At 49.0% G+C, this 21,145-nt stretch overlaps 1 protein-coding gene across 1 annotated transcript in view; it reads right to left on the bottom strand.

The window, feature by feature from the left end:
• Positions 1–21,145, bottom strand: part of Tanc1 (tetratricopeptide repeat, ankyrin repeat and coiled-coil containing 1) — a 191,404-nt gene that overhangs the window by 29,261 nt on the left and 140,998 nt on the right. The window contains exons 11-17 of the mRNA XM_059260505.1: positions 20,884–21,115; positions 19,143–19,309; positions 17,044–17,651; positions 11,370–11,478; positions 10,459–10,581; positions 3,292–3,528; positions 1,206–1,391 (exon numbers count right to left, since the gene is read on the bottom strand). Coding sequence (XP_059116488.1) covers positions 1,206–1,391; positions 3,292–3,528; positions 10,459–10,581; positions 11,370–11,478; positions 17,044–17,651; positions 19,143–19,309; positions 20,884–21,115 — 1,662 coding nt within the window. The remainder of the gene's footprint in view (positions 1–1,205; positions 1,392–3,291; positions 3,529–10,458; positions 10,582–11,369; positions 11,479–17,043; positions 17,652–19,142; positions 19,310–20,883; positions 21,116–21,145) is intronic.

Raw genomic sequence — 21,145 nt, 5'->3', positions numbered from 1 at the left:
GGCTACTTGCTGTGATGACATGAGGAAATTAATATCCTCTTTGGGACTTTTGGCTAAGAAATCGTGCTTTTCTGCTTGAAATGGTTATTGGTTGTGCAGAGGTAGTTTCTGTTCCGTGTTCTCCAGGCCAGCTCCTAAGTGGTGGGCATGAGTTAAGAGAAGGACTGCTTCCAAACACGGGGGCATGTGTGTCATGCGTGGGTGTGCATGTGCTCACAGACCTCCTCGTGATGACGTGTAGGAGCTACTCATTCAGACAGGTGAAGGAGGAGGCAGAGCACAGTGTCCCACGTCTGTGATTCCAGCACTTGGGAGGGAGGGGCAGAAAGACAGTTACACTAACTAGACTATGTGAGGCCTTGTTTTAAAAAACCAAGACAAATAAAATAGGAAACCAGCTACATTTTCAGATGTGTATTTAACACTGTAGTTTAGGCATGCCAAATGTTCGCCAGCCAGCAATGCATGCTTATATGTGTATCCGCCATCGTGTATAAGTGCCAGATATCAGCCAGCCAGCTTGGCATTCAAATTTCAGTCATTTTGAGGGAAAGAATATTACCAAACACTGGCACCTCCAATTGCTTAAAGATAACCAAGAGAGGGAACACACACAGCAAAGTGGGAGCAAATGCCACTATATCCACAGCCAAAGCAGGGACACAGGCCAGCTGATGTCACTCAAATCTTCAAACCTAAAGCTAGTGACATCCATCAGAAAGAAACTGTGTTGAATCTCCCCTTTGGTGCAGGAAATTCGAACAATGGGCATGCTCCCAGGCTTGACGCACCCAAGCCCCCCTTTTAAAAACTCTTCACCCACTCAAGAATGATTTTAACTAGGGTTCCATGTGATTATTTTCTAAAGGTTATAAGGACAAAAGAAGGCACCAAAGGGGCTGGGCGGAAAGAGCAGGGTAGAGGAGAGAAAGGAAGAACCAGAGAAACAGTGAACACCCACCAGAGCTCCTGAGTGGGAAGAAAGCGCTCTGCTTGTCCCACGCACATGAGACCACGGGCCTCACTCACAGCAGGCTAGAGTATCACTAGAAGCCCTTCATTAAGCAAGGTCAGCAGCTACTTCCTGAAACCTCCGATTCCTCTTGTTGCCATAGCTCCCCACTTAGAAGGCTGTGGTGACCGGACAACTGATGTTGGGCTACAGCATCTCCTACCTCAGGAAGCAAGCCCAGAGCCCCACTCACCGAGCTGTGGCCCATGCTGGCGGCTGCTGTCAGTGCCTGCTGCAGGGCTTGGCTCTTCCTCAGCGTGCCAGGCTGGGGAGGACCTGCTGACCACTCACAGTTCAGCAGGTACTGGAGAATGTCACTGTGACCCCGCAGCGCGCTGTGGACGAGTGCACACTGACCCTTCTTATCCAAGTGGTCTACCTGGGGAGCAGAAGCAGGGCACCAGGTGAGCATCCCCTCTGCTCTGAGAACATGACTGCCCTGTAAAGGCTATCAGCAGACTCACACTGCTTCAAAAGGACAAGGGTTCACATTCCGACTTGTCTTTCTGGACAGCACTGGACTTTTGACTCCCTTCATTGTGATAAGGATGCTCATCCAGGCCCCAGGTTCCCTTTGCAGGACTGGCAACCACAAGAGAGTCTTCTCACGCACACATCTCTCAGCAAACTACACAGAGCTCAGAGACTGAACCCTCGGACAAAGTCCTATGCTTCCCAGTGGGGTACTTAGATGAAGTAATTTCAGGCTGCTCTGAGACTTGTGGTCACTGAACCAGGGAGCCAAAGAAAGGGAAGGCTCTAGAGATCACAGATCTAAAGGATGCACGACAGAAAGGGGAATGATGATCAGGGACATGCCGGCTTATAAATCAAAGTCACAAAGCCGGGAGATGCCAGCTAGTCAGAAGAAATGCATGAGTGCTGCACACCTCCTAAGGGCCTGATGGTGGCAGGCACCTGCATTCCCTATCTAGATGTGGGAGTCCTAGGACTGAAGAAGAGCCCAGGGCCCAGCTCTGCTGCCTCGTCACAGGGAAACTCTACAAGAGTCCCCAACATGACAGCTAGCCTCTTCCTGCGAGCTTTCAGATGTAACAGAGGGGGCGCCACTGGCCTCAGCGCAGAGCTGAGAGACAGCTGGAATCCTTAGACGGGGGGGGGGGGGGGGGGGGGGGGGGGGGCATGTGCCACACAGCAGTAAGGCATGCGCCCCAAAACTGGAGCTGAGGTTCAGATGTCCCAAATGTTGGACTTTGAAGAAAAGCAAACAAACAAAGCAAAGAACATTTCTGGACCTACTAGAAGTCTAACTTAACTAAACTGGCGAAAGACTATTAGCAGTGGTCTTCCCATGGTTACTCAACAGGCTCATCTGCCTGTGCAATGGGTCTGTGCGCATTGGCAGCTAAAGGGGGCTTATGCTGAGCTTAGCGTCCACCTCACTCATCTAGGAGCCTGGCAGTTCCACCCGAATGTGTCAGGTAGCAGCAGTTATCTCACGGTAATAGCCAAAGGCTGGCTGAAGGCTCACACCGCTGTCATGGCACAGTTCCTGGGATTCCGCAGACAGATGAGAAATGCGGGCCTGAAAAACCCAGGGTTCCAGGTGGGAAAAGGAAAAATGATTTCAGGCAGTTCCCACAGCTCCAGCATGTGACGTCTAAGAAGCAGAGAACTCACGGGGTTGTTTTAAAAGAATCATGAAATGAAATAGGACAAGAAGGGAGAGTTGGGGGTGGTGTGAGGTAAACATTTAAAATCTTTCCAACAGGGCTGGCAAGACGGCTCACCAGGGAAAGGAACTTCCTGCCAAGTTTAATTCCCAGGACCCACGCAGTAGGAGGAGAGAACCAACTCCCTCCAGTGCTGTTTTCTGAACTCCTCATGTGCAGCATGGCACCAGCGTGCATGTGCACAGATGCCCACAGACAGACAGACACAGACATAGACACAGACACACATACACACACACACACACACACACACACACACACACACACACCGAGAAAAACTTCTGAATAATCTTCCAAACAATTGTGGCGCCCTGTTAGAGTCTAGAATAAATTCAGTAGCCAGAGATCTGCCTGGTCCAAGTGCAAGCAGACCAATAGCTCAGGCACACACGCTGCCTCTCTCCTGGGGCTCCCACCAAGATGCCCGGACCTTCTACACCGATTCTATAAAATCTCTTAACTCACTTCACTGAAATCCACCAAGCCTGGCCCAGGGGCCAACAACCCTAGTCATGACAGGAAGATGTTTCCCACCCCCTCAGCCATCCTGCTGTCACCCTCCACGTCCAGAAGGCTGCTGCTTACCCTTGACCCTTTCTTGGTCAGCAGACACACCAGCTTCATGTGGCCTGCAGCAGCTGCATAGCAGAGTGCGTTCATACCATTCTCCGACACCCCATCTAGGGAGGCGCCAAATTCCAGAAGCAGAGTAACAACTTCCTCGTGGCCAAGGTGAGACTGGACACACAGGATGGGGGCGTTATTTAACACTTCCGTCCTGTAGTTCACGTTGGCCCCTCCCAAAATCAGGAGCCGGCTCACCTGTTGGACAACGCAACAAGATGTGTTAGTCTTAACAACATCTGGGAAGAAGGGCAGTCTCTGCAATGTTTGCATTCTAACAGATCTCAAGTTTGAAATGCAGCAGCAGCAAATATGTGCATGTACACTACTGCACGTGCATTAGTGTGTTGAGTGTCCGTGCATACATGAGCATGTGCGTGTGTGTACAATGCACATCTTCACTGGAGGGAACTGTCCAAGTTCATCTAAATAATGGAAAACAGAACTGCAGTGTGATGAAGCAGAGCTACTTCTGGGGATATATCCAAAATGACTGAAAGCAGAATCCTGAAGAAATGTGCACATCTACGTTCACGTCAACATTATTCACAAAGGCATGGAAGCAGCCCCAGGGTCCACCAGCTGAAGGATGGAGAGAGATGTGCATGCCAACAGTGGAGAGATTCAGGCTTAGAAAGGAGTTATGGGGATGCTCCAGCAGAGACAAATATAAAATATGCTAAATAAGCAAAAAGAGAAAGGCTACATTATGATGCGATAAAGGATGACCCAAAGTACTCAAACACAGACACAAGCTGAGCATGGCTTCCAGGCCATGGACAATGGGGAAATCAGAGTGCTTAGTGGCTAAAGAGACCTACTAGGTGAAAAGTTCTAGAGATTTACAACATTAAATGTGAAAGCTGACTTAAAAATGGTTAAGATGTTAAATTTTCTTCCTTTTTCTTTCTTTTTTTTTTTTTTTTTTTTTTTTGCTTTACACAGGGTTTCTCTGTGTAACGGCTCTGGCTGTCCTGGAACTTGCTCTGTAGACCAGGCTGTCCTCGAACTCATCCTGCCTCTGCCTCCGGAGTGCTGGGATTAAAGACAAGTGCCCCACCACTGCCCGGTAGATATTAAGTTTTCTATTATGGATTTTTAGTTCATCTCAAGTGAAAATAACATTTTCTTTGATGTGCACAGTACCCTCTCCTCCCTCATCCCCTGCACAACACATTTTTTATAAAAGATTTATTTACTTTGACTTCATGTGTATTAATATTTTGCCTGCATGTGTATCTGTGCCATTGTGTGCATGCCTAGTCTCCACAGAGTACAGAAGAGGGCATCAGATCCCCTATAACCAGAGTTAGGGATGGTTACGAGCCACCACATAGGTGCTAGGAATCAAACCTAGGTACTTGCCAGAGAAACAAGTGCTCTTAACCTGGGGGCCATTTCTCCAGCCCTGGCTGGCACTTTTTTCATGCTTTTCTGCTAACAGTGATTATTAGTGTAGGAGCTACACTTTGACAAGCCACTAAATAGTGAAAATTTGTCATTTTAACAAGGAAATAATAATCAAGGGCGGAATCTTTAACAATGAGATAAAGCCCGAAGAAAACATGAATAGCCCCTTTTCTTGACAAGAATATGATCCTACAAGAAAAGGGAAAGCCCAGAAATGCCCCTGTGTCCTCAGGATCATCCCCAACAGCATATCTTCTGCTGCTCGCACAGACTACTACACACAACCCCTGTCAGACGTCAGGGCAAGTTTCGATCTACACTTATTAAAAATCACTGAACAGATGCAAATCTCTAACTATACTAATCTCCTTCAAATCTCCAGATTATGAGAAAAAATGATGCACTTTCACACCTAGTCAGATGGCTCACGCATCTCTTCAATTGGTCCCTTTCAACAGCTCCAACCTGCACTCATCACTCCCCGTGCCAAGCCCTGGCAGGTCCTCAGGGCTGACCATCAGATTGAAAACCCAGAGACCACGTCATCTATTTGACTAGAGACATGTGTAGATCATTAAAAGTTACAGAAGGAGACGGGCATATCAAAATTCTGGGTAATTAGTAATGTGTCCATGGAGTAGCTGATAGAATATTTACAAACTGTAGGTACAGGAGATTAATACTTCCAGAGGGGAAACCGCAGCCTAAGGCGGCATCTCGACATGTTAGAACCTGAAGTGTGAAATGTTAAGGCTTCTCCATGCTGCTGAAGGTTGAACTCCACAGGGCGGTGGTCCCCACTTTCTCTTACATTCTCTCCAGGGCCATGGCCTCACCGCAGATCCTCCGGCTCCAGCAACACTAAACAGACCCTCCCATTACAGCCTTTGCCTTTTCAGTTCCACGGACAGCAAAGAGTGCTTCCCGTGAGTCTCTACTCCAGCAACAGAACCCCAAAGTGAAGTCCCCACCCTGCTCTGGGCCCTCTCTACCCCTCCACATGCTCTTGCATTCTTAGCTCACTGCACTGGACACTGGTTCTAAACCGGAAGTGCACAGAGAAGAGATGCAGGAAAAGGATCCTCCATAGTCGGGGATCGTACACGCACAGGGCCTTTCTCATCACTGGGACCAATACTTATCCACAAGGTAAGTCACACACTTGTCAGGAGGCCCCACCAGGTCATCTGGCCACCTGACCATCTGTCCAGCTGTTTATCCCATCAGAAGGACTATCATCATTGTGTAGTCAGACCTAGGTCAACACAAACCCAGCCTCCCAGCCAGTGAGCCTTTAGAGGAGGGGTGTGTGTGTGTGTGTGTGTGTGTGTGTGTGTGTGTGTGTGTGTGTAACACACAGAGGAAAAGACACTCAGAAATGTGAGAATCTAGCAAATAAGTTGACTGATTCCTACAACAGTTAAACAGGTTCAATATCCCTAAAACACCACCTGACTCAAATACAATTCAAAGGTATTTTAAAACTGTTAAGTTTAAATAAAAGCAAGAATGAAAAAAATTCCTTCTGAATAACCATGATCAGTACGGAAAAAACAGCATTATATTGAAGAACTACTTGGGGTTTTATAGAGGCCTCAGAAATCAGAAATCTGGAACAAGACGTAGGGACATAAATACAGACTGCTGAGCCCACCACAGGACAGGCAGGAATGATGACTTTGTTGGCTAACTACCACGTTCCCATCAGCCCCACCCTTTCCTGAGACACAGGAGCCTGAGAGAGAAAGATGACTGGGTAAGTGGTCTGAATTAAGTGACTCAAAATGTTCTTCAGGTTTTCAGGGTTCCAGGTTCCTCTAGGGAATGAACAGTGTCACCCCATTCTGCTCAGCATGGTCCCTTTGCCGACCTTGGTGCAGGAGTGCATGCAGCCCTGTGATGCAGACCTGACGAGACACACACACACACACACACACACACACACACACACACACACACACACACACACACCCGAAACAGGGTTTCTCTGTGTAGTTTTGGTACCTATCCTAGATCTCGCTCTGTAGACCAGGCTGGCCTCAAACTCACAGAGATCCGCCTGGCTCTGCCTCCCGAGTGCTGGGATTAAAGGTGTGCGCCACCCCCGCCAGGCCTGACAAGACTCTTGGCGGGTATGTGTTCAGGGGCAGAGGCCTTCTCACCCATTCACACTTCATCAGCTTTGCTGAAACACACTTCCTTTTTGCTGCACTGTTGTGTGCATTTTTACCACCTAAAACTCCGCCAGTCTGTAGCTCTTTACCCATCGTTCTTAACCACGTGGCAAACTGGAAGTCACCCAGAGCTTCAAAATTTCCAGTGCCTGGACCCTAGGCTGGAGATTCTGACTTTACCGGGCCTGGGGCTGGACTTGGCAAGCAGGGCTGTAAACACACCAGGTGACAGACGCACCTGCAGACACACTATGGTAGACTGATAATCAGGTGTCCTTCCATCCTTCTGCACCCCAAACCTCCGTTCCCAGCTGAAAAACAGGAACCAAAGCACCCATTCCCTAGGTGGCTGCAAAGATTCAAAGTGAATGCCAAAAATAACAACACCTTCCCCCAGGGAGAGGGAGGGAGATGGAGGGAGGGAATCAGAGGAAGGAGGGTGAGCAGAGGGGAGAAAGAGAGAGGGAGAGGGAGAGGGAGAGGGGGGGAGGGAGGAAGGGAGGGAGGGAGGGAGAGAGGGAGGGAGGGAGGGAGGGAGGGAGATAGACTTAGCACTACACTCAGTATTTCATAAGTACTAAATATTAGCAGCTACTGTTACCATCACCTTGTGCTGTCTTCAGAGTGAGGTCCCTGGAGGCCCATCTCCTACCCACCTAGACGAACCACAGCACAAAACAGCAGGATGGAAGGCCTTACATGACTCACAGCTACCATCTCAAAGTTCCCAGGTGCCCGAAGCCCTGGTGTTGTCACAGTTTCCAGAGCCACAGGGAGCAGCAATAAAAACAACTCACCTGGGCACACAGAACATGCCAGGCACTTTCCCAAGAGTGTTCCCTGCCAGCTTGCTGATCACTGGGAGGTGGTGTTTTGCGGTCTCCATTTCGGAGGTGAGGACTCAGGGGCTGGGAGTGGGTAGGGCAAAGGTAGCTCAGGGCACAAAGCTAATTGCTGCCAAAGAGCAGGGTTGCAGCAGATACTGTGTGGCCCACAGGAAGGTATGAGATGACTCATCCTAGGCATTCTTGCCCATCTGCAGGAGCTCTCTTTAGCTAACACTTGAAAGTGGCAATACCACCTAGCAACTTAGAGAAAGACAGAAGGGTTGTGCAGCGCCACTGACCATGGGGGCCTGGAGAAGTGCCAACCAGCTCAAGCTGCAAAGCAGTATACTAGAGGCTTCCAGAAGCGGGGGCCATTCTGTGTCCTGCTAGATTGTCATGCAGAGTACAACTGACTCCCTGAGCCCAGCCAAGTCCCTGCCTCTTTCCCGGGCTTCTCTCCTTTCAGCAAAGCATCAGCAGCCAAATGCTCGACATGTGGGGGCTGGCACCAGCCAAAAGACAACATTCGAGCACACAAGCAGCTGGGCAGGATCCCAGTGGGCCATGCGGGGACAGGCTGGCATGACCCTGGCCCAGTAACGGAGGCTACAGGGCTAGCAATCACCAGCACACTTCCAAAATTACCAAGCACTCTTTTCAGAGCAAGTCATTTTAATTTGCCAAAGTGGCAAACTGCAATTATTTTCAAAATGACATTCATTCCTGTATGACAACAGTTAATACTCTCTAAAAACAGTTCCTTAATTGCATGCATAATTTTAAATTACTGTAATTTGTTCAATATTCTGTGAAAACCCTGTTCTCCCTCATCAAAGACAAAGCAGGAAGATAATGGAAGGACTTAAGATTCCAGAGCCAAGTTACATGAATTTGGGGATGGTACAGAGGTAGGTACCATGGGAATTTAGAAAACAAAGTCAAAACGAACATCGCAAACTCGCCAGTACCTTAAGAGGAAAGCCTGGAGAGCGAAGCCTCGTAATCCGCTGTCTTTAAAACCCACCTTCAGGGGAGGTTAACATTTACCATTCATTCCTCGCCACACTTACAGCCTACAGAAGTTAACGTCTATGCCCATACATTCGTTAAAGTAGTGTGAACAGATACTGGCAGCTGACTCCTCCTTTTCTTCTTTTATAATTTATGAATTCTATGGAGAAGTCAAAAGCTGTGATGCTACAGTCAGAAAGATGACCAATGTGATAGTAACCTAAACTCGAATTTTTATAAAATCTAAGTGGAAAAAAATTCACAACACAGCGATCTTTCTGTGACAGCTAAATTTAGAGCCATCCACTTTTGGAAAAACTCCATCTGGAAAGCCAGCGTTACCTGGGACAAGGGACAGCGGTATGAACTGCTTCCCCTGCATTACAGAACCGGCTTCCTGCCCACCCACTTGTGAAAACCTGCATGCAAGGCTCAGTCAGGACAGAAGTACTGAGAGCTAGGAGCCTGGGGGGGAAGGAACACGCAGGTGGTCCCCAGCAGCACAATTCTACTTCAGTGTGAAGGTCCCCAGAAAGGGGTGAGTCAAGCTGAAGACCTACAGCAGGGAGCGGGGATGTCACTGGGACACAGGTAGCATTTTTCATCATTGCAAACACCATCTGTATCCACACTCTGCTCTACACCAAGGTCCTACACACTGGCCAGCAGGGCTCTGGTCATCTACACAGGCTCACCCACAGCTAGATCCTCCCTGACACCCACGGTCCTTGGCATGGAATTACCTCACTCTTCAACAGGGACAGGAAGGGGGCAGAGCACCTCAAACCAATGGGGAAGGCTCCACAGTGCAGACCCCACAGCCACGGCCAAGGGGAGTATTCTGAGGGTACAGTGAGTGAGGCGGGAGAAGAGGCACTAAAGGGCCTGGGAATGCTCCCCATGTCTCCATTTCTGGTGCGTGTAGCCCCTTTCTTGAGGTGAAGTGGATGCCAGGTGCCTGAAAACTGAGTCAGGCCTCGCTTCCCCTTTCACTGAGGACCATGTTGAGTTTCCTTTGGCTTTACTTAGATGGAGCAGGTGCAATTATCACTTCGTAGTGACTTACAATGAAGACTCAGTCCACTGGGAAGGAACCCCAGAGTCTGAGCAGCAAGATATGTCAGGACCTGGGGCTGGACTCTTCTGTGTGGCCTTAACCAGAGACCCGGCCTAAGGTGTGATTTTGATTCTAAGACTGTTATACAATCTGCACATGGGGGAGGAAAATCTATCTTCAAAAGTACAGCAAGAACAGCATGATAGGAAAGCCACTGACCACAGAGCAAAAACGTTCTCAGCTCAGTGTACGCCCAACCTACTACTCTTTCCATTGCCAGAAGTGTGTGTGTCCCTGGAACCTGCAGGTAGCTTCCTGTGACCCACTGTTTTGTGTCATCAATGCTTAGTTTCGTACGACCCATGAAGAGCTGGGTTGCTATGGTAGTTTGGGACACTAAAGATTCAGTTTCCCTGCAAAGCTCTCTGACCTTTGGTTCCCTTTGTGAACCTCCTGACCACATCCTCTCTGAAAGGGTCACTGTGTGCTAACACAGTGGGTTCATCTACCCTATCTCCCTCTAGGGAGAAGGCTGTGATGAGCATGTGGAGGAGACATCACCAGGAGCTCCCCTGCCCTCCCTGGAGCCTCAGCTGGCAGGACTGGTAGAGGAGGAAATGGCCAGGTTCCCCTGCAGAAGGCGGCTCACCTTCACGTTGGGAGTATAGAGATTCCTGAGAGAGGCCAGGGCAGCAGACAGCCCCTCTGTGCTGTAACCGATCCACAGAGCCTGCAGATGGCTTGAGGAGACTCCAGTCTTCTTACTGAGGCCCTGGAAAGAACCAAAGAGACGCCTGTGAGTGCCTCCTCCCAGCTGCCCATCAGTTTGAAAGAGTCTGCCCAACAGAGGTATGCTGTACAGTGTCTTATACAAAAGAACCCCTTGGCCGGAGAGCACAGCTCAGGGTCCTGTGAACTATATGCACAGAGGGAGAGAGACTCGGAGAAAGCGTCCTTCTGCAGAAGGAGATCAGAAGATAGTAAGTGATAAAGGATCTATAACTCCTAATGAATAAAGGGGTCTAGGCAGTAAAGGCTGGTGGCATTATTTATTTTTTTGTTTTGGTTTGGTTTAGTTTGATTTTTTGAGACAGGGTTTTCTCTGTGTAGCTTTGCGCCTTTCCTGGAACTCACTCTGTAGACCAGGCTGGCCTCGAACTCACAAAGATCCGCCTGCCTCTGCCTCCTGAGTGCTGGGATTAAAGGCGTGCGCCACCACTGCTTGGCGCTGGTGGCATTATCAGAAGAGGCAAGCTCAGTGCTGTGTCGTCTCCTGATAGAGAATATTCTCACCACTGTATCTTGGTACTTTGTAAGGAAACAAAACTTCAAACCTGATAATGACTCTAGACAGACCTGCCTAGACAGGAAACCCAGGGGGAGGAGGTACACAGCAAACTTCCCTTTGAGAAGCAAGCAGGGTCAGAGAACCAGGCAGTATGACATGATACAGGCCATGGAACTCAAGTCCTTCAATTAGTAATGACACACCAGGGAATGAATGAAGGGCCCACAGGCCTGCCTAAAATCTTCAGGCCACAGAATTCACTCACACCTCACCTTGAAAATGTGCGCCTTCAGGATGTGGTGGCCAAGCTCCATGGTCTGCTGGCGGTTCAGCTTGTTTTCCTGTCGAGAGAACATGAACGCCAGCAGAGCGTGTCCATTCCTAGGACAAGAAATCCAAAGGCTCGTGACAAAATCCCACCACACCACGGCCCTCAGATGAGGACACCACACTGTCTCTGAACTGTCTTCTGTGGGCATCAGCATGCGTACACAGAACACTCAGGCTGCCTGCTATTTACAAAGACGGCAATCGGTGTTTATTCTGCAGTCCTTTGTGAGGTTTTTCCTGGGGTTCCCTATCTCTGTAGAGCGAGCACCTCGGTGCCTGGATCTCCAGAACCACCGCTGCCTGCTCATCGCCACCACTCCCTCATCACCTGGAGTTTTGGTCAAGCTTGTCACAAAAAAACCGCAAACTTCATGACACCAAGGGTCTTGACTAAGTCACAGCTATAGTTGTGATGCCTAACACGGTGCCGAATGGTAAATACACAAGGAAGTGCTTACTGGATGGATGAACATGAGGACTGGAGGTACATAATCCTCACTGCCCTCAGCCCCCACCCCATCCCCATCATCATTCTGGGGCACAACTGGCAAAAGACAGGCCTGGCCTTACAAGGGGAAGGGGAGAAAAGCCAGGCCCTGCACAGCAATAGCTCTCGAGGAGCAGAGCCTAGAAGACTAGGTGGAACCCACGCGCTTCAGACTCACACAGACCTGCCTGCCTTTGCCTCCCGTGTACAGGGGTTAAAGGCGTGTGTCCACACCCGGTTTGTACCAGGCTGCAAAATCAGCAGGTTTCTAAACACTGGTAACACACTTTCTGAGAAAGAAATCCATTCATGGTAAAGAGGTGAGTGAGAGACCTCTGCAGCGACAATTAAAAACCACTGAAGAAAGAAACTGAAGCTACTAGAAAATGGGATCTCCTAGGTTCTCAGATGGGCAATATGCCACTGTGTAAACGGCCAGATTACGGAAAGAGATCTATGGAGTTAATGCAATCCCTACCAACACCAACGACATCCCTGACACTACTCGAGAAAGTTCCTGTGGAAGTGCAGAGAGCTGGGAGATCCCAATGCAATCCTGAGGGAAAAGATCAACACTGCAGGCATGATATGGATTGGAAAATACACTAGAGAACCATAGTAACAAAACCAGGATCACAGTGGAATAAAAATACCAACTACTGGAACAGACCAGAGGCCCTAGAAATAAACACTTGTGACTACAGCCACCTGATTTTCCACAAGGTGCCCAAAATACATGCTAAAGAAAAGGCAGATTCTTTAGCAAACAATGGTGGGAAAACATCCACATTCCAAAAAATGAGAACATATGTGCATCTGTGACCCTGCACGAAAGTGAATGAAAATAGACCAGAGACCAACGTAAGATCTGAAATGTGAAACTACTAAGAAAAACACTTCAAGAGACAGACACAGGCAATGACTCTCTGAATCAGAGCCCAATGTCTCAGGAAACAGCAACAGGCAGTCACAAACAGGACTGGGCGGAAAAGAGTCGGTGTTGTGAAGGAAACAGTCCACAGTGTGAACTGACAGCCCACAGCACGGGATCTCGGCCAGCTACTCATCCGAGAGAAAATTAACATCCAGAACAAATCAAGATCTCAAAAACGCTCACAGCAAAAGAACAAGGAATCCAATCAGCAAATGCTGATTGGGTTGAGAAGTGTGAACGCACACTTCTCAAAAGTATAAGCAGCCAACAGTTTCAAAAAAAGGTTTATTTTTTTAGCCACCAGAGAAATTCAAATAAAAAATATACTGAGACTCTATCTCATGTCAGTCAAAACAGCTAACATCAAGGAAACACAGCTGATAATAAGTTTGGTATAATGCTTGCCTAGGATGCATGAAAATCCTGGGTACAACCCCAGCAATGCAGAAGGGGTGGAGTGTTGCACATCTGTAATCCTGGTACTTAGATGGTTAAGGGGGATCTGAAATCAAGGTCATTCTTGGTATATAATGCGTTCAAGGCCTGCTGCTGACCTAGGATACATGAGACCCTGTCTCAAACCAAACAGCAATAATAAAATAAATGCTGGCCAAGAGAAGAACCCTTATACACTTTTGAGGAGAATGTAAGCAGCATGTTCCTCTAAAAAACACAATCACTCCTCTGTGTGTACCTTTGGGAATCAAAGTCAGCATACAATAGATATACATGCGTTTTCCACCACGCCTTTCATAACAGCTAAGTTATGGCATCAGCCTATATAAGCTGCTAGTTAACTGAAGAACGAAGATGCATGGTGCGTGATATATACAGTGGAGCACTGTCCAGCCACAGAGCAGAATGAAATCATGTAATTTATAGGGAAGCGGAAGGAACTGGAGCTCATTGTGTTAAGTGAAATCAGCCCAATTCAGAAGGACAAGTGCGTTATGTTTTCTGTCACATGTGGAGTCTAGAAGAAAACAGAGGCAGAAGGGGGGAAGGGAGGGAGGGTAAGATTGGGTAGTGGGAGGGGCTGCCTATGATCAAAATATGTTAAATGCACATATGAAAGCGTACAATGAAACCATTACTCTGTATAATTAATGTATGCTAAAACTTGTAAATCACACGGTTACAGATGGCCCCGGTGTGGCAACAAGGGCAGACTTCAGTGGCCAGCCCAAGGGTTTTCGGGGCTCTCAGCAAGGCACATGGCTTCCCACCTGTCTGCAGTCCTGTCACTCATTCTGTTTCTGTGCACCCCCATGCTACCCTCCTATGGCTGGCCTTCCCCAGTCCGTTCATGCTCCATGGGCTCCACTTTAGATCCGGAAACCGAACTGAGCTATTTCCTTCACCCACGCAACCTTGTTATACGACTTGCGTTATAATGCCCTATCTGTTTATACAGGAAGTGGCCTGATTTGCCCAAGACCTAATGGCTAGTAACTGAGTAGACCTTCTACCAGACTCAAGAGCTTGAACTTGGGGAGAACAATACTGGGTACCTCCCTTTAGGAGTTCTCAGCAACTGGAGGAGACACATATAGCCATAATGAAATTCAGCCTGAAAAGCAAAGAAGAGATACCGTGGGAGGAGGCAGGAAGCGGCCCTAAAGAAACAATCTGACTTTCTTTCCTTTGCATTCCCGCTTCCCCTTCCCCGTGGATGACACTGTCTCAGTGATGTCCCCAACAAGACCCCAGTTTCCTGCATTACTAAACCCAAACTGCTCAACGTGCCCTCTCTTCTCTGTGCCTCCTTGCAACCCAGGGGAAGGCATCTCCAAGGATGCAGGATTCTGTTCTAAAAGGCTCCTCCAAATCCTCACTTCCCTTAACCTCTGTTGGGATCTCTAACCTCCTTCCCTGCCACTCTCCTCCACCTCCAGAAGCCCAGAAAGCTTTTCTCTTCTCTCCGTGTCAAGCACCCTCACCAAGTCACACCACAGCTCACCATTAGTGATGTTCCATCTTCAGCTACTAACTTCTCCAACGGCCACACAAGATCTGCGCCCTGGAGAGAGGTTCCCCACAGGCTCAAACTGTTCGAAACCAAAGGCAGCTCGGATCTGAAAAGACCTGATCCATCGCTCCCACCTGTCTACCTCTTTCTCCTTCTGCTGGCACAGTAGCCACGACACTCTCTGCCCTCCCCACTCTGCTGACAGGCACTCTATCCTCCAGAGATGCCACAAAGAGGTCAGCCATCTCTAGCATACTCCCCTGCTGGCTCCTCCCAGTCCTCCACACCACCACAAGAGCTCCAGGCAAACTAGACTGATTTAAGTCAGCACGTGCGTGCGTGCGTGCGTGTGTGCGTGCGTGTGTGTGCATGCGTGCGTGCGCGTGCACTGTGCCGTTTCTGAGGCTCCCCTGTCTACAGGACTGTCTTCTTCCGATAGTATCCTGTACCCCTTTGTTCCTCAGCTAATCACGTGGAGACAATAGCACAGATGGTTCTAGATCGTGAGTCCTTGTGAAAGGGTAACGAGCCGATAAATCCAGGCCAAGGCTGGGGGAGTCTAGCATCACACAGAGATTTCAAGTTGTATCTCTCCTTTGAGGTATCCTTGCAAAAATGAAAATAAAAACAGAAAACACACGACCAAAAAGAACAAAGCAAAAGGCAGGACCGTCCTTGACTTCAAAATTTCCTACCAAAATGTACGCTAGGTATCAGAACAGCGTGGTAATGGTGTACAACCACAACCCTCTGGAACACAACAGAGACTCTGGAAGTGAATTCACCTTCTTACACTCAAGGAAAACAGGAAATACTTCAAGCCGTTAGCATGGACAAGGACTGTCCTGAAGAAGACCTCGGATGCACCAGAAACAAAAGCAAGGCAAGTAAGGTGGATTTACCCACAAAGCTTCTGTACTTGAGAGGAAACAGTGCAGGGACAGCCTACAAAACGGGAAAGGATTTGCAAACACCTCTGACAAGGGGTTGGCTGCTAGCCTCAGGTCCCGGTGACCGCTGTCTGCCTGTGGTTTCTGTGCCTGCAGCAGCTGCCTTACTCGGCTCTGCCCTGTGCTGGACTGCCACGGTTCAAAATGCAGCAAGGGTCAGCGATGACCACAGCCCAGCTACTCCCTCCTCTCACACCAGCAGTCTACATCCTGTGAGTCTCCTGATGCGTTTCTGTCTCTACCAAGTCAACTGCAGCTGATCTTCCTCAAAAAATGTGCTTTCCCTGGAAACCCGTAACTTGGTGAGCTGTGTCACAGCACACACTTTGCTGCCTCTGGCAATTTGGTTTTAGTAGCCAACCTGGGGTCCTAAACCAGGTTTGAAAGATAGTAAAACCCGAGTCCAGCATCACCTAAGAAAACACCATATAGCACATAGACCTATCAGCATACATCGGGAGGGTTGTGGTTATGTGACTCCCAGGTACTCACTGGCCTCTTCATTTCTAGGCCCAAGCATCTAACCCAGTGCCCTACAGTTCTGAGGAGACAACCCAGCAGCTTGCCAGCCTGTCACTAGAGGAGGAGGTGATCCTGACTCAGAGAACAGCTGCCCAAGAATGCAAAGATGCATGCAGGCTGGACAGAAAGAGGGCTTGAGAGTGCCTGTGTCCACAGGCACTTGGAGTCTTCCATTCCTGACCTCTCAGCCTATTTTGCGCTAGGTGATGGCTAGTAAGCAGGCAGGCAGGCAGGCAAGCTTGTCTCTCCAGCCTCCTGTGGTTTGAGTTCTGCAAGAACTGCATCCTGCACCGGCCTTGTCTGTAGGAGACAGCTAAGCTGGATTATAGGGTTCCCCTCTGTCCCCCACACTTGTGCTCCCTGGGATGAGGTGCTATATAGCCAAGGATGGTCAGACAATGGCAAAGGATCCAGGTCAGACCCCGGCCACGAGCAAACATTCTACATGAGCTCGCCAGTCCCTAAAGCAGAGACACACTTCCCATGTATGACCTGCCATGCCGGTGGGTGGAGTCACACCAGTGAAATCATTAGCAGCTAGGAAATGCCACCCTGGCACCGCTCAGCTTCCCCTGCACCCAGATACACTAGAAATCCAGCAACCAAAGGAGGGCAGCTTTTGTAAAAAGGTATGGAAATTTTTTTTCACTCTCTCCTGACCAAAACGGGGACACAAACAGCAACCCTCCCGATGTATGCTGATAGGTCCAGGTACTCAAATTCCTCTGGGCGCCAACGGAAGCGCCTCCCGTACCTGGGCTCACACAGGAAGGCTGTGCTCTCCCCATCCGCTCTCCACACCAGCCACTCTCGGAAGGACGGGTGGCAGAACATCCGAGTTTTGTCTCTCCTCTTAACGAGGAAGCAGGAGAGGGCCTCCATCCTCTGCTGGAAGTCCTCCCAGCCCTGCTCGCCTTGGATGTGGCCAGCATTGATCGCCTGGAATATCTGCTCATCCGTCATGGGGTGGAGGGACGCCAGGGCCACGTTTAAAATGGGGAGGGCTCTGTCGAAGGCGGACTGGGTCATGAACTTCATGTTGCACTGCAGCAGGTAGAGCTCAGACAGAGACACGGGCACCACCTTGTAGCTGGCGCTCTTGATGACCAGGTGTCCCCGCTGGAAGAGGTCCAGCGTGAGCTTGAGGTACAGGTAGGAACCGAGGCTGCGCAGCACCAGATGGCTGCTGACTTTGCCGATGAGGGCGGCGTCGGCCTTGCCATTCAGGGAGATGTTGCTGAGGATGTCCTGGCTGCTGTGGACCCTGTGCTGGACATACGCGTGCAGGTCGCTGTGGATGTCTTTGTTGTCCGGAAAGTCGTCTAAGGAAAGCCTGACAAAGGGCAGCGTGCTGATGATTTCCTAGGAGAGAACAAAAGCCCACGGTGTCACTTCACAGAGTCTCCTTTTTTCCACTTTAAACCAGGTTCGCTCGTTCTCTTTCAAGGAGGATTTTCATGGATTACAGGGACTCATTGTTTTGTATTAAAACACGTAATAGGATAAGGTACAGATAAAAAGCTTATGTGAAAGAAATCCTGATTCGAGATAGGATCGGTAAAGGCTTTCCCAAAGCCCTCATCGAGGACTCTGAGCCAAAGGAGCAGAGGGAGGGGCCCAAGTAGACAGCAGCAACCAGGCCACACCAACAGGGGGGCAGCAGGGCGGCGAGACCCCACGGGTGACCCAATACCCATAATCCCTGAGCGGCTGGTTCTAAAACAAGGGTAAACACAAACCACACCGCACATCTGAGAACACAGCCGGACTCTGAGATAAGAGGTACCCTCTCGGCATCAGACACCAGGGCCCTGTAACCCCACCAGGAAATATGACACTTCCGGCCCTGCCTGTGTCCCCGGACAATGCACAACAAAAACCATTGCCTCTTCCAGTATAGCATGTTCTCATTTTTAAAGGATCTTAAGTAAATGTTCTTTCAAAAAATTATTTTATAAACTTGAGTGTTTTGTGTTCATGTGCGTACCTACAGCAAGGGTGCTGGATGCCTGGAACTAACCATGAGAGCTGTGGGCCACCATGTGGGTGCCGGGAGTCAAACCTGCATCTTCTGAAAAGAGTAGCCTGTGCTCTTAATCACCAAACCATCTCTCCGAGTGAACTGTTAGATGAATCCTAACTGCATGGTGTCATTAATTTTCCTGCTCTCTCATTTCAAAGATAAGCATAGCCCTAACCCCAGGAGCAAAGAGAAGAAAAATTGTAACTTCTCACTATTACTTCTGAAGCACGTGCCATTTTAAATGTAGTAACTACAAGAGGAAGGTAGAGGACAGTTATTTCCACTTTGCATGGAAGTTAACCAAGCCTCCGCACTCAGCCAGCAAAGGAACACAGGACCCAGGTCAAGTTTTAGCCTAGCTGCCAAATTATGCCTACTCAGGGAAACATGACTGAAAATGTACGGCTCAAAGGTGCATACAATTAAGCATGCCATTTAAATATAGGTTTAATTTCAGCTTTAATGAGAAAAAAAATAGCATGATCACCCAGATCTACAAAATAAAACAGAGCACACCCACAATGAGCCACCAGAAACGCCAGGAAACACTTTTAAAGTTCAGTACATCACGTGGCCGGGGACCTCAGCCAGTGCACACCCCACTATGGTGAGCCAGGCTTAGACACTGCCGCTTCAGGACAGGGACAACTCACTGCTGATAGGGTTCTTAGCTGACCCCTGAGAATCCTTGTTCCTACGGGACTCTCTGAAGTCCTGACATGGTTTTCAACTCAGTAGGTAAATGGGCTATAAGACTAGGCCGGGATCACTCATCACTGGACACTTGGGATGTAGGAACTTGGAAAAAGAGGGGAGAAATCTTTTGTCACCTGAAAATTTGCTCTCACAGTCACGATCAACTTCAGCCAGGTGGGGAATTTAGGAATAATTTTCGTAATAAATGAAGACAGCGTATCTCCGTAATCAGGCTTATGAAACTCAGCTTCATTCAAGCCATCGATCAAAATGATGTACTCCTCTTCTGGAATTTTCTGCTCTAAAAGACGAAATTAATTTTTCCAAATTAAGAAATTATACATTTCTATAACATGGCACCACCCCGTGCATTTTAACACACAGCCTAAAGTGTTAGCAAAACCTACAAAGGTTTACATATGGCAGAAGACATGTTTTCAAAGAAGCATATTTTCTATTAAATTTATAATGGAAAAAACAGAGCACTGAGCCAAAAGCAAACCAAAGTCTTACAAAACAGTTTTCAGAAACATATTGCATTACAGACATTCACGGAATCTCAATCGGACACATATAACAGCTAGTTCTGCGTAAGCCACATCACCTGAGTAGCCTGCAGCCAAGAGAACGGATGCACCTAGAGCCGAAACCCGGAGCAGACACCAGGCCCTCGACTGGACTGCCTCAGGAATGAGGACCCAGCCCTCCCTCCCCACACTGCCACCAGGGGCTGCCTGCCCCGAATCACTCAGTGGTGACAGCCCAGCTTTACACATGCCCAGAGTGGGTCTTGCACACAGCAGTGACAGCCTTCTGCTCGGAGCACAGAGTAAGCGTGACACCACCATCTCAGGCCCTCTTTCTAGCATCTTCTAGCAGAAGACGCTTTGTAGACGGGTGACTTGGAAAGGAGGGGGCAGAGGATGGACATCTTAAAGACCAATGTCATTGGTACGCCCACCTGGAGACTATTCAGGGGCAAGGGGCGGGGAGAAACAAATGGAAATGCCTAGAAACAGTATTAGATTTAGATTTCAATTCATCTAAGCAGGGGCTGGGGGGAAGAAAGGAGAACATGCTAGAGGATTCTCAACCATCCACTGGTTCCCCGGATGCCTGGGAGTGTATCACCTAGTCTTTAGTGTGTGCATCACCTACATAGATTACAGTTATTACCAGAATGTGCCTCCTGGAAATGTGAAGGACTGTGAGGGTAAACGATGAAGAAGTAAGTTCAGGTAGCCCCCTGCCCAGCCTTTTAGCTTACAGACAGGAGACAACTTCCTACCAGGAAAAGGGAAGAGTGCAGTATCCCAGCGGCTGGAGAACTGGACAAGTCTAGGTTTCAAAGCTTACTAACTACTTGTAAACTAGCACTAATCGTCCCATATATTTATCTTCCTAGTTTCCGGCCTCTGAAAGCCCAAGCTGTTTCCTGTTCTGTTTTGACTTCTTACCACTCCTAAACGTGACTGCTCTTTGTGGAAGATCCTTCGGGAGGTGGAGTTTTAAAGCCCCGCTCTGAGTTACCATCCACGTCCACACACTGCAGGCATTAACAAGCTCTCTTTGGCTTTGTTATCTGTCTACCCTTGGCTCATTTCATGGACCAAGTATCACACCTCTGAAGGACAGAAAGTCTCCTCTTTCCTCCATTACACGGCTTCCTTAGAACTGCTCAGGTGTCGATTTCATCCACATCGGAGACATTCCGTTGGGAGCGATAGCACGGAGGAGATACGTGGTGGCCCTAGACATGTACCGACTCATCGATATCCTCTCCCCGCCGCCCCAGGACTAAGCCGACCTCCCTTCTGAGGACCCCTTGGGCAGCAGTCTGTACTGGGAAGCAGCCCCGAGGCTTCCGGTAGGTACCGTTTCTTAGGCTGGTAAGTGGCTCCAGCACGCCCCTCTTGAAGGCAGCCACGGGGTCCTGTACACAGGAGCGGAGGCTCAGCATGCTCTGCAGCTGGGGCTCCCTGATCAGAAGGTCTCTGTAGGCAGCCAGCTGGTGGGACCGGCACAGCAGGGCTGCAATGCTGTGCACAAACTCGGGCACCAGGCACGTGTATGTGTTGTCAGCCTGGCAGTAATGATAGGCCACCACCTACGGAGAAGCAGAGACATCGGCATCATC

This window comes from Peromyscus eremicus, chromosome 4 (genome assembly GCF_949786415.1).
Source record: "Peromyscus eremicus chromosome 4, PerEre_H2_v1, whole genome shotgun sequence".
Taxonomy (NCBI): Eukaryota; Metazoa; Chordata; class Mammalia; order Rodentia; family Cricetidae; genus Peromyscus; species Peromyscus eremicus.
The sequence above is the reverse complement of the archived record's forward strand: the minus strand, read 5'-3'. Positions and strand labels throughout refer to the sequence as shown.